General features: G+C 39.0%; 2 protein-coding genes across 8 annotated transcripts in view; one reads left to right on the forward strand and one right to left on the reverse strand.

The window, feature by feature from the left end:
* The window catches only part of ANKRD42 (ankyrin repeat domain 42), a 203,194-nt gene that overhangs the window by 42,848 nt on the left and 146,128 nt on the right, over positions 1-14,218 (forward strand). For all 7 annotated transcript variants that reach the window (XM_073019884.1, XM_073019883.1, XM_073019880.1 and 4 more), the window contains one exon: positions 10,314-10,419. In XM_073019884.1, coding sequence (XP_072875985.1) covers positions 10,314-10,419 — 106 coding nt within the window. The remainder of the gene's footprint in view (positions 1-10,313; positions 10,420-14,218) is intronic.
* The window catches only part of CCDC90B (coiled-coil domain containing 90B), a 69,429-nt gene that overhangs the window by 5,100 nt on the left and 50,111 nt on the right, over positions 1-14,218 (reverse strand). The gene's annotated exons all lie outside the window — the stretch shown is intronic.

Consider the following 14,218-nt stretch of genomic DNA (forward strand, 5'->3'; position numbering starts at 1 on the left):
TGTTGACAGTGGGGTGTTGAAGTCTCCCATTATTATTGTATGGGAGTCTAAGTCTCTTTGTAAGTCTCTAAGGACTTGCTTTATGAATCTGGGTGCTCCTGTATTGGGTGCATATATATTTAGGATAGTTAGCTCTTCCCTTTGAATTGATTCCCTTTACCATTATGTAATGGCCTTCTTTGTCTCTTTTGATCTTTGATGGTTTAAAGTCTGTTTTATCAGAGACTAGTATTGCAACCCCTGCTTTTTTTTATTCTCCATTTGCTTGGTAGATCTTCCTCCATCCCTTTATTTTGAGCCTGTGTATGTCTCTGCATGTGAGATGGGTCTCCTGAATACAGCAAACTGATGGGTCTTGACTCTTTATCCAGTTTGCCAGCCTGTGTGTTTTAATTAGAGCATTTAGTCCATTTACATTTAAGGTTAATATTGTTATGTGTGAACTTGATCCTGCCATTATGATATTAACTGGTTATTTTGCTCATTAGTTGATGCAGTTTCTTCCTAGCCTCGATGGTCTTTACATTTTGTCATGTTTTTGCAATGGCAGGTACCGGTTGTTCCTTTCCATGTTTAGTGCTTCCTGCAGGGTCTCTTGTAAGGCAGGCCTGGTGGTGACAAAATCTCTAAGCATTTGCTTATCTGTAAAGGATTTTATTTCTCCTTCACTTATGAAACTTAGTTTGGCTGGATATGAAATTCTGGGTTGAAAATTCTTTTCTTTAAGAATGTTGAATATTGGCCCCCACTCTCTTCTGGCTTGTAGAGTTTCTGCTGAGAGATCTGCTGTTAGTCTGATGGGCTTCCCTTTGTGGGTAACCCAACCTTTCTCTCTGGCTGCCCTTAAGATTTTTTCCTTCATTTCAACTTTGGTGAATCTGGCAATTACGTGTCTTGGAGTTGCTCTTCTCGAGGAGTATCTTTGTGGCGTTCTCTGTATTTCCTGAATTTGAATGTTGGCCTGCCCTACTAGGTTGGGGAAGTTCTCCTGGATGATATCCTGAAGAGTGTTTTCCAACTTGGTTCCATTTTCCCCCTCACTTTCAGGCACCTGAATCAGACTTAGATTTGGTCTTTTTACATAATCCCATACTTCTTGCAGGCTTTGTTCATTTCTTTTTCTTCTTTTTTCTTTAGATTTCTCTTCTCACTTCATTTCATTCATTTGATCCTCAATTGCTGATATTCTTTCTTCCAGCTGATCAAGTCGGTTACTGAAGCTTGTTCATTTGTCACGTATTTCTCGTGTCATAGTTTTCATCTCTGTCAGTTCGTTTATGGCCTTCTCTGCATTAATTATTCTAGTTATCAATTCTTCCACTCTTTTTTCAAGATTTTTAGTTTCTTTGTGCTGGGTATGTAATTCCTCCTTTAGGTCTGAGAAGTTTGATGGACTGAAGCCTTCTTCTCTCATCTCGTCAAAGTCATTCTCCGTCCAGCTTTGATCCGTTGCTGGCGATGAGCTGTGTTCCTTTGCAGGGGGAGATGCGCTCTTATTTTTTGAATTTCCAGCTTTTCTGCCCTGCTTTTTCCCCATCTTTATGGTTTTATCTGCCTCTGGTCTTTGATGATGGTGATGTACTGATGGGGTTTTGGTGTGGGTGTCCTTCCTGTTTGTTAGTTTTCCTTCTAACAGTCAGGACCCTCAGCTGTAAGTCTGTTGGAGATTGCTTGAGATCCACTCCAGACCCTGTTTGCCTGGGTGTCAGCAGCAGAGGCTGCAGAAGATAGAATATTGCTGAACAGTGAGTGTACCTGTCTGATTCTTGCTTTGGAAGCTTCCTCTCAGGGGTGTACTCCACCGTGTGAGGTGTGGGGTGTTGGTCTGCCCCTAGTGGGGGATGTCTCCCAGTTAGGCTACTCAGGGGTCAGGGACCCACTTGAGCAGGCAGTCTGTCCGTTCTCAGATCTCAACCTCCGTGTTGGGAGATCCACTGCTCACCTCAAAGCTGTCAGACAGAGTCGTTTGCGTCTGCAGAGGTTTCTGCTGCCTTTTTTTTTGTTGTTGTTGTTGTTTAGCTGTGCCCTGTCCCCAGAGGTGGAGTCTACAGAGACAGGCAGGCCTGCCTGAGCTGCTGTGAGCTCCACCCAGTTCGAGCTTCCCAGCGGCTTTGTTTACCTACTTAAGCCTCAGCAATGGCGGGCACCCCTCCCCCAGCCTCACTGCTGCCTTAAGGTTAGATCGCAGACTGCTGTGCTAGCAATGAGGGAGGCTCCATGGGCGTGGGACCCTCCTGGCCAGGTGTGGGATATAATCTCCTGGTGTGCCCATTTGCTAAGACCCTTGGTAAAGCGCAGTATTGGGGTGGGAGTTACCCGATTTTCCAGGTGTTGTGTGTCTCAGTTCCCCTGACTAGGAAAAGGGATTCCCTTCCTCCTTGCACTTCCCGGGTGAGGCGATGCCTTGCCCTGCTTCAACTCTCACTGGTCGGGCTGCAGCAGCTGACCAGCACTGATTGTCCGGTACTCCCTAGTGAGATGAACCCAGTACCTCAGTTGAAAATGCAGAAATCACCTGTCTTCTGTGTCGCTGGCGCTGGGAGCCGGAGACTGGAGCTGTTCCTATTCGGCCATCTTGCTCCGCCCCCAAGTTTTTTTTTTTTAAATGTGGTTTCTTGGAGCAAAACCCCTGTATGAATTTACTAGGGCTGATATAACAAAATGCTGCAGACTGGATGGCTTAAACAACATAAATTTATTTTCTCAGAATTCTGGAGGCTGGAAGTCTGAGATGAAGGTGGCAGCAGGTTTGGTTTCTTTTGAGGCTTCTCTCTTTGGCTTATAGAAGGCCTGCTGCCTTCTTGCTATACCCTCACATAGTCTTTCCTCTGTGCATGACCATATTTGTGTCCTGATCTCCTCCTCTTGTAAGTAAATTAGTCAAATTGGATTAGGGCCCACCCACATCACCTTATTTTTCCTTAGTTACCACTTTAAAGGCCCTATCTCCAAATATAGTTGCATTGTGAGGTACTGGAGTTTAGGACTTCAACATATGAATTTTTAGGGGAACACAATTCTTCCTATAACACATCCATTTTACAGTCCCCATTTCATATCCTAGATATGTTTTTTATTGCTAATGTGTGTGGGTGGGTGTCATTTAGACACAGTAGCAAAAGATAGGCTCACTCATGGTGCTCATAGTGCATCTTTGAGGGGACAGTAAATTAAATTTCATTGATGGCTAGTTTTTAGCCTGTCCTAGTCATTTCTTCACCACTTGAACTGAGAGAGAAATGAGGGATCTGGAAGCAGGTTCTAAAGAGACTGTTCTACAACAACAAGGTGTTTTTAATATAGATGTTGGAAGGTGGGAAGGTGAACGTGATGAGGAGCCAAAAGAGTTTGCTCTTCACCCTCTCTTCATGAGTCCATCCATCAAGGATACCTAGGGCTAGGAGTGGATCAGATGGTGTGGTGGAGGGGGATTTTAAGTCACTACAGCTGGAAAAGGGCATTGTTGGTGGACATTTATCATTTTTTTCTTTTTAAATTTTGTGGGTACATAGTAGGTGTATATATTTATGGGGTATGTGAGATGTTTTGATACAGACGTGGAATGTTAAATAGTCACATCACGGAGAATGGGGTATCCATCCCCTCAAGCATTTATCCTTTGTGTTATAAACAATCCAGTTACCTTCTTTTAGCTATTTAAAAATGTATAATTAAGTTATTATTGACTATAGTCACCCTGTTGTGCTATCAGATAGTCTCGCTCTGTTGCCTAGGCTTGAGTGCAATGGGGCGATCACGACTCACTGCAGCTTTGACCTCCTGGGCTCAGGGGATCCTCTCACTTCAGCATCCTGAGTAGCTGGGACTACAGGCACATGCTACTATGCCTGGCTAATTTTTTGTATTGTTTGTAGAGACAGGGTTTTGCCATGTTGCCCAGGCTGGCCTCGAACTCCTAACTCAAGTGATCTGCCCGCCTTGGTATTCCTGAGTGCTAGGATTACAGGCATGAGCCACTACATGCAGTCCCATGCTTTCTATTTTTTGGTACCCTTTAACCATCTCTACCTCCCTGTGACTCCCCTACTACCTTTCCCAGTCTCTGGTAACCATCCTTCTACTCTTTATGTCCATGAGATCAATTGTTTTGATTTTTAGATCCCACAAATAGGTGAGAACATGCAAAGTTTGTTTTTGTGTGCCTGACTTATTTCACTTAACATGATGATCTCCAGTTCTATCCATGTTGTTGTTTGAGACAGAGTCTCACTCTCTCGCCCAGGCTGGAGTGCAGTGGTGCAGTCTTGGCTCACTGCAACCTCTGTCTCCTGGATTCAAGCAATTCTTCTGCCTCAGCCTCCTGAGTAGCTGGGACTACAGGGGTGTGCCACCACGCCCTGCTAATTTTTTGCATTTTCAGTAGAGACAGGATTTTATCATGTTAGCCAGGATGGTCTCATTTCCCTGACCTCGTGATCCGCCTGCCTCGGCCTCCCAAAGTGCTGGTATTACAGGTGTGAAACACTGCGCCCGGCTAATCTTATTCTTTTTTTTTATGGTGGATTAGTACTCCATTGTGTATGTGTACCACATTTCTTTATCCATTTATCTGTTGGTGGACACTTAGATTGTTTCCAAATCTTCGAAATCTTAGCTATTGTGAACAGTGCTGCAACAAACATAGGAGTGAAGGTGATATACCGATTTCCTTTCTTTTGGGCATATACCCAGCAGTGGGATAGCTGGATTGTGTGGTAGCTCTATTTTTAGTTTTTTGAGGAACCTCCAAACTGTTCTTCATGGTGGCTGTACAAATTTACATTCTCACCAACAGTGTACGAGGGTTCCCTTTTCTCCATATCCTCACCAGCATTTGTTATTGCCTGCCTTTTGGATATAAGTCATTTTAACTGGGGGGAGATGATATCTTATTTGTAGTTTCGATTTCATTTCTTTGATGATCCATGATGCTGAGTACCTTTTCATGTGTTTGTTTGCCATTTGCGTGTCTTCTTTTAGAAATGTCTGTTCAGATCTTTTGCTCATTTAAAAATCAGATTATTGGTCTGGGCACGGTGGCTCATGCCTATAATCCCAGCACTTTGGGAGGCCGAGGCAGGCGGATGATGAGGTCAGGAGGTCAAGACCATCCTGGCTAACACGGTGAAACCCCGTCTCTACTAAAAATACAAAAAATTAGCCGGGCGTGGTGGCGGGCGCCTATAGTCCCAGCTACTCGGGAGGCTGAGACAGGAGAATGGCGTGAACCCGGGAGGTGGAGCTTGCAGTGAGCCAAGATCTCGCCACTGCACTCCAGCCTGGGTGACAGAGCGAGACTCTGTAACAACAACAACAACAACAACAACAACAACAACAACAACAACAGATTGTTAGAGTTTTTCCTATAGAGTTGAGTTTCTTATGTATTTTGGTTATTAATCCTTTGTTGGATGGGTAGTTTGCAAATATTTTCTCCCATTCTGTGGGTTATCTCTTCACTTTGTGGGTTGATTGTTTCCTTTGCAGTGCAGAAGCTTTTTAACTTGATGTGATCCCATTTGTCCATGTTTGCTTTGGTTGCCTGTGCTTGTGGGGTGTTGCTCAAAACATTTTTGTCCAGACCAATGTCCTGGAGAGTTTCCCCAATGTTTTCTTTTAGTAGTTTCATAGTTTGAGGTCCTAGATTTAAGTCTTTATTCCATTTTGACTTGATTTTTGTATCTGGTGAGAGATAGGGGTCTGGTTTCTTTCTTCTGCATATGGATATCCAGTTTTTTTCCAGCACCATTTATTGAAGAGACTTCCTTTTTCCCAGTGTATGTTCTTGGCATCTTTGTCAAAAATGAGTTCACTGTAGGTGTGTTTGTTTCTGGGTTTTCTATTCTGTTCCATTGGTTTATGTGTCTGTTTTTATGCCAGTATCATGCTGTTTGGTTACTATAGCCCTATAGTATAACTTGAAATCAGGTAATGTGATTCCTTCAGTTTTGTTCTTTTTGCTTAAGATAGCTTTGGCTATTCTGGGTCTTTTGTGGTATAAATTTTAGGTTTTTTTTTTTTTTTCTATTTCTGTGCAGAATGTCATTGGTATTTTGATAGGGATTGCAATGAATCTGTAGATTGTTTTGAGTAGTATGGACATTTTAACAATATTGATTCTTCCAGTCCATGAACATGAAATATCTTTCCATTTTTTGATGTCCTCTTCAGTTTCTTTCGTCAATGTTTTATAGTTTTCACTATATAAATCCCTTACTTCTCTGGTTAATTCCTAGGTATTTAATTTTATTTATGGCTATTATAAATGGGATTACTTTTTTGATTTCTTTTTAGGATTGTTCACTGTTGGCATATAGAAATGCTACTGATTTTTGTATGTTGATTTCGTGTTCTGCAACTTTACTAAATTTGCTTATCAATTCTAATAGGTCTTTTTGTGTGGGATCTTTAGGTTTTTCCAAGTATAAGATTATATCATTAGTAAACAAGGATAATTTGACTTCTTCCATTCCAATTTGGATGCCCTTTGTTTCTTTCTCTTGTCTGATTGCTCTAGCTGGGACTTCCAGTACTGTGTTGAATAATAGAAAGTGGGCATCCTTGTGTTCCAGGTCTTAAAGGAAGGGCTTTCATATTCAGTAGTATACTAGCTGTGGGTCTGTCATATATGACTTTTATTATGTTGAGGTATGTCCCTTCTACACCCAGTTTTTGAGGGTTTTTATTAAGAAGGGATGTTGAATTTTGTCAGGTGCTTTTATCAGCATCAGTTGAAATGATCATATGGTTTCTGTTCTTCATTCTATCGGTATGTATCATATTGATTGATTTGCATATGTTGAATCATCTGTGCATCGCAGGGGTAAATCCTGCTTGGTGATGATGAAATGATCTTTCTAATGTATTGTTGGATTTGGTTTGCTAGTATTTTGTTGATGATTTTTGCATCAATATTCATCAGATATATTGGCTTGTAGTTTTATTTTTTGATGTGTCTTTGTCTGGGTTTGGAGTCTGGGTAATACTGGCCTTGTAGAATGGGTTTGGAAGTATTCCTTTCCCTTATATTTTTCAGAATAGTTTGAGTAGGATTGGTATTAGTTCTTCTTTAAATGTTTGATAGAATTCAGCAGTGAAGCCATCAGGTTCTGGGCTTTTTTTTTTTTTTTTTTTTTTTTTTTCTGGGAGACTTTCTATTATGGCTTTGATATCATTACTCATTATTGGTCTGTTCAAGTTTTGGGTTTCTTCCCGGTTCAATCTTAGTAGGTTGGATGTGTCTAAGAATTTATTTCTTCTAGATTTTCCAATTTATTGGTATAGAGTTACTCATAGTAGCCACTAATGAGCCATTGAATTTCTGCAGTATCAGTTGTAATATCTCATTTTCATTTCTGATTTTATTTGCTTGGATCTTCTCTCTTTTTTTCTTAGTTAGTCTGGATAAAGGTTTGTCAGTTTTGTTTAACTTTTCAAAAAATTACTCAGCTGTTTCATTCATCTTTTGCATTGTTTTCTTCATTTTAATTTCATTTATTTCTGCTCTGATCTTTATTGTTTCTTTTCTTTTACTAATTTTGGGTTTGGCTTACTCTTGGTTTTCTTGTTAAGATGCATCATTAGATTTTTTGTTTGTTTGTTTTGAGATGGAGTCTCACTGTGTCAACCATGCTGGAATGCAGTGGTGCGATCTTGGCTCAGTACAACCTCCGCCTCCCAGGTTCAAGCAATTCTCCTGACTCAGCCTCCTTAGTAACTGGGATTACAGGCACACACCACCATGCCCGACTAATTTTTGTATTTTTAGTAGAGACAGGGTTTCACCATGTTGGCCAGGGTGTTCTCGAACTCCTGACCTCAGGTGATCCACCTGCTTTGGCCTCCCAAAGTGCTGGGATTATAGGCATGAGCCACAGTGCCTGGCCTCATTAGATTTTTTATTTGAAGTTTTTTCTCTTTTTTGATGTAGGCGCTTAAAACTACAATATTGCCTCTTAGTACTGCTTTTGCTGTATCTCATAGATTTTTGTATGTTGTGTTTCCACTATCATGTGTTTCAAGAAATTTTTCAACTTCCTTCTTAATTTTTGCATTGATCCTCCAGTCATTCAGAAGTACATTAAGACATTAGCCTTTTCTTGGGTACCATCTGTATGTTTATACTGTACTAAAATTGGTCATATAAAAGTTGATATCTGTTTATAATTTAATTCATGTTTCTCACATTTTGTCAGACTGCCTTTAGTTTTAATTGCATTTAGGAGATAAGCTGTGGTATTTATTATTGAGGCATTCTTCTTAGTTATTTAATAATTGTTTAGATCTATGACTTCCCCTTTTTAAACTTGCACTTAAATCATAATTATTTCAAGTCATTTCTTAAAAATTTCTAACACCTGTATAATTTTGTCTTGTTCCTTATAAAACATTGGTCAAATTAGTCAACATATCCTAATCAATATTCCATAAAAATCTTAGGTAAATCCTCTTATTGCATTTCATTGTAGATATATTACTTAACCTCCCTCCCTCCTGTTTTTAAACATTTTCCATGTGATAAAATGAAATGTTGGTCTAAATTCATTCTGTCTTGTAAAATTCAGCATTATCCATGCTCATAAATATGATTTTGTGACTCTTAATGACAGAAAAGATCAATATGTTGCCATTTTTGTCTAAAGTGGGGTTATTAATAGAGGTCTGAGAAATTGTGAAGTTTCTGTGTTAGTGGGTTAGATAGGCTGTAGGAGAGAGAGAAGCCCCAGACTCTGTGGGAAAGAGAGAAGCCCCAGACTCTGCAGAAGCCAGCCTGTAATTTGGCAGATGGCTCTGAGGCAGAGGACAACAGAACAAGAGTTCTTACAGACTTGCCAGCTGGGCTGTGGGACTGGAGTGATAGGGTTGTTTAGTCCCTTGATATTGCTCTGTGTCCTCTCTGTTGCCAGTAATGGAGGTGGGTTTGCTTTTTAAAGCACCAAATAAATACCAAAAGTTCTTGCTCTTTGATTCATTTTGCAAGGTCATGTATACATATTCAGCACCAACCATGTGCCTGTACTGTGAGCCAAAATGAGATCTGGACCTTACTGTTAAAGGGTTACATAATTATACCATAAAAGAACTAGAGATTTCTTTTAAGATAGGATGCAATTAATGGCAAAAAATAATTAGGTTGTTAAAATACATGTCATAGGAATAGGAATTGAAGGGTGAAGAAGTTGCTAAGGATCAAATTATTGAGGAACTGTTCATAGGGATTTGGTAATAATACCTGATGTTTATATACTACTTAACAGAGTGAAAAGCTCTTATCACATTTAATCCTTACTGCAGTTTTATAAAGCAGCAGTGTGCTTTGCTTATGAAATAATCATCTATGTAAAAGATGAGGAAATTGATGTTTAGAGAAGTCAGGTGGCTTGACTGAGGTTAGATATATAGCTAGTAATAGCAGAGCTGAGATTTCATTTTTTAAATGTATTCATTCACTCATCAACTCTATTTAGACATTTATTGAGGGTCTATAAGTTGCAGCCACTTGCTGTGTTCTGGGGATATGAAGATTACAGCCTTGTCCTCACATCTTATTGTTTAAAAGACTTAAACTCAAGTCTTTCTTTTAAGTCTATTCAGTTTGTTTTCTTCCGCTTCCTTGAGTTTCAAGATGGATAAAGAAGAATAGTTACAGGTTAAATGAGCACATTGTTGAGTGATTGGCTTTAGGTGGGAAGACACATTAAGCAGAGTTGTGAAGGTGAAAATAAAGACAGCATGTGTTTTGAGGTGAAGATTTGGACAAAGGTGGTAAACAGTTGAGGTAATCAAGTGTGGTTTTACAGGCCTATAAATTGTGAGTTGTAAGAATCAGAAGAATACATATATACCGTACATCTATCATATAAATATATGCTGAAACAAGACTTTTTGAAGTCTGTGTAGGTTCTTATGGTTAGAATGTGCTCACGTTCTTGTGAAATACAAGATTGGTTAGAAGCTATTTATAGTAGGAGATAAGTGCTGGATAGTATTAGAAAAGCCTGGGTTCTAGTTTCAAACTACTTTTTACTAGCTGTGTGATTTTAAATAAATACATAAAAAAACTTTTGGAGTTTCAGCTTTTATATCCGTATGTAAAATTATCTGTATGGGGCCTGAACACAGTTGATTAAATGTTTGTCTAATGAATTAGTAAGTGAAATAGAGAAAATAATATTTGCCCAACGTACTTTTGTCAGTTACTGCAAGGATCAATACTTAGGTAAGTACTCTATAATGGTACTATCCAAAATTTTAGAAAATTGTTACTTACAACTTTTTTTGTAATTCCTGTTCTTTTTCCTTTTTTTGAACAGCTGCTGGACAAGGCCACATAGAGTGTTTGCAATGGTTAATTAAAATGGGAGCAGACAGTAATATTACCAACAAAGCAGGGGAGAGACCCAGTGATGTGGCAAAGAGGTATAAATCTGTCTTCTTTACTCCTTTCTTTTGCTTTTAAAGTTTTGCATATACTTTCTTGGACTCAAAAATCTCTGAAGATTTGATGGAATTTTAGAGGACTCAATCAAATATAGATGGAATGACAATTTTCAAGCTGAATTTACAGCCATCATTATATCAGCTTTTCTCTTTAAAGCAGTAATTCTCAACTGGGAGGTAATATTTTCCCCTTTTCTCATGGGAGGGGTCTTTGGAAATGTTGGGGAAGGAGACCCCCAACTGGAGGTCAGGAGACCCTCACCAACTGGAGGTCAGGTCTAGGAATGCTAAATATTCTGCAGTGCTCAGAACAGTAATGCAGTATTTGTCCCATCCAAATGCCTGTAGCATTCCCTGTTAAGAAATGCTATGTGATAAAAATAAATAGCATTAATAATAGAAAAATAAATGACATGGATTTTGAAACATGTTTTGCAGTTTACATCTGAATTAAATATAGCACGTATTATTAAACATAGCCAGCTCATTCAAGTTAGGTTCTCAAGAAATATTTAGTCCATCTGTTTGTTCATTTGGTTGTTTTTTCATTCAGCTTCCCATATATTTACCATGTTCCAAGTTCTGTGATTAGTGGTAGAAATACAAAGGAGAGAAGACACAGTCACTGCCCTCAAGGAGCTTACAGTATTGTGGAGAGATAAATATGCAAATAAAATTCTTATTAATTCTAATCATTATACTGTATTACATGGTATGTGTAAGGTACACTAAGAACATAGAAAAAAGTCTTTCTGTTTGAAAGTTGTAAGGGAGAAACCTTAATACAGAGGATGGTAAAAGTTATGAAGGAAACTGCATGGGGACAGAATTTAGATAGAGGTCAAAGAAAAAAACTTTTTTTTTTTGAGGAAGATACACTTATGTTGATACTTGTAAGCATAAGTGTAAACCTAAGGAGGAGTTGTAAGATAACACCTTGTATGTTTGAAGAACTGCATGTGGAGTAGAAGGCTGGAATCTAAACTAGGAGTATGGGCTAACAATGGCAGATGAGGCTTGACAGTATGGTCTGGTCCAATCATTTGCTAAGTTGCCATGCAACTTTTGTTTGTGAGCTCATGTTCCCTACAATTTTGTTTATGAAATTTCTTTGATGCCTTGGAGTGTGGTTTTGTTGTACCATGTACCTGGGATCATTATCAACTCAAGTCTATTTTATTGGTTTAAAATGACTTTATTAAGGTATAAATGACATACAATAAAATGCATATATTTGTATAGTACAACTGATGAGTTTTGATATATGCATATCCTGTGAAACCATTACCACAATTAAGATAGTGAACATATTCATCACCCTCAAAGTCTCCTGCCACTTTATAATCTCTCTCCCTTTGACTGCTCCCACTGATCTGCTTCCTGTCACTGTAGATTAGTTTGCATTTTCTAGAGTTTTATATAAATGGAATCATACAATATATATTTATGTCTGGCTTCCTTCACTCAACATAATTATTTTGAGATTCATCTATGTGTATTAGCAGTTCATTTCCTTCTTACAGATGAGTAGAATTCCATAGTATTCCATAGTTCAATTATCCACTCACAGGTTGAAGGACATCTTGATTGTAGTTCATTTCCTTCTAACAGCTGAGTAGAATGCCATAGCATTCCATAATTCGATTATCCACTCACAGGTTGAAGGGCATTTTGATTGTATCATTTTTTAGTGGTTATGAATAAAGCTGCTGTAAACATTCCCATACAGGTTTTTGTGTTAACATGTTTTTAATTATTTGGTAAATCTATGAATAGGATTATTGGGCCATATGCCAAGTGTATGTTTAATTTTATAACAAACTGCCAAAGTGCCTTCCAAAGTGGCCATACAGGTTTGCGTTTCTAGGGGCTGGGCGCGGTGGCTCATGCCTGAAATCCCAGCACTGTGGGGGGCCAAGGCAGTGGATCACTTGAGGTGAGGAGTTTGAGACCTGTCTGGCCAACATGGTGAAACCCCGTCTCTACTAAAAAAGAAAAATTCAGGCTGGGCATGGTGGCTCACGCCTGTAATCCCAGCACTTTGGGAGGCTGAGGCGGGCAGATCACCTGAGGTCGGGAGTTCGAGGTCAGCCTGACCAACATGGAGAAACTCCGTCTCTACTAAAAATACAAAATTAGCCAAGCATGGTGGTGCATGCGTGTAATCCCAGCTACTCGGGAGGCTGAGGCAGGAGAATTGCTTGAACCCAGGAGGTGGAGGTTGCCATGAGCCGAGATTGCACCATTGTACTCCAGCCTGGGCAGCAAGAGCGAAACCCCGTCTCAATAAATAAAATAAAATAAAATAAGATAAGATAAGATAAGATAAAATTAAAATAAAATAAAATAAAATAAAATAAAAATAACATAACATAAAATAAAAAAAATTAGCCGGGTGTGGCGGCATGCACCTGCAGCCCCAGCTATTATTTGGGAGGCTAAGGCAGGAGAATTGCTTGAAGCCAGGAGGAGGAGGTTGCGGTGAGCCTAGATTGCACCACTGCACTCCAACCTGGTCCACAGAGCTAGACCCTCAAAAAAAAAAAAAAAAAACTGGCCTGGCGCGATGGCTCACGCCTGTACTGTCAGCACTTTGGGCAGCTGAGGTGGGTGGATCTTGAGGTCAGGAGATCGAGACCATCCTGGCTAACATGGCGAAACCCCATCTCTACTAAAAATACAAAAAATTAGCTGGGCGTGGTGGCGGACGCCTGTAGTCCTAGCTACTCGGGAGGCTGAGGCAGGAGAATGGCGTGAATGCGGGAGGCGGAGCTTGCAGTGAGCCGAGATCACGCCACTGCACTCCAGCCTGGGTGACAGAGCGAGATTCCATCTCAAAAAAAAAAAAAAAAAAAAAAAAAAAAAAAATTGCATTTCTGTCACCAGTGGATGTCAATTTCTGTTGTTCCACATTCTCACCGTCATTTGGTATTGTTAGGGTCTTTTTTTAATTCCAGTAATGAAATAGGTATGTAGTGGTAGCTCATTGTGGTTTTAATTTGCATTTTCTAATGAAAAATGATTTTGAGCATCTTTTAAATATACATACTTGCCATCTGTATATTTTCTTCGATGAAGTGATTATTCAGATCTTTTGCCCACTTTAAAAAATTGAATTGTTTTCTTGATGTTGAGTTTTAAAGGTTCTTTGTATATTCAGGATACTAGTTCTTTCTCAGATATATACTTTGCAAAGATTTCCCTTTTTTACCAGTTGTATCTTGTTTTTTCATTCTCTTAATGTCTTTGAAGAGCAAAATTTCTCACTAATTTATCCTTTTATGGATTATGATTTTGGTGTCATATCTAAAGAAGTCTGATTAACACAAAGTCATAAAATTTTTCTTTTATGTTTTATTTTAGAAGTTATATAGTGTTAGCTTTTATATTGGGGTCTGTGATCATTTTGAGTTAATTTTTGTATATGATACGAAGTATGAGTCTGAGTTCTTTTTTTGCATATGGATATCCAGTTCTAGACTATTTGTTTAAAAGACTATCATTTCTACACTGCCTTTGTCAAAATCAGTTCTCGATGTATGTGTGGGCTTAATTCTGAACTATTTTATCCATTGATCTATTTGTATATTTTTGTATCAACATCAAATAGGTGATTGAATACTATAGGTGTATCTGAAGTTTTCCATAATTTCTGGGCCCGCATTTTTTTCTCATGCACCAAAATGCTTGGTATGGGTGTAGTGTTATTTTAGAGATAACTTTGAATCTAGCGTAAAGTAAGCACTCAGTAAATGACAGTTGTGAAATTACAACCTAG

The sequence above is a fragment of the Chlorocebus sabaeus genome, chromosome 1 (genome assembly GCF_047675955.1).
Source record: "Chlorocebus sabaeus isolate Y175 chromosome 1, mChlSab1.0.hap1, whole genome shotgun sequence".
In the NCBI taxonomy this organism is placed as follows: Eukaryota; Metazoa; Chordata; class Mammalia; order Primates; family Cercopithecidae; genus Chlorocebus; species Chlorocebus sabaeus.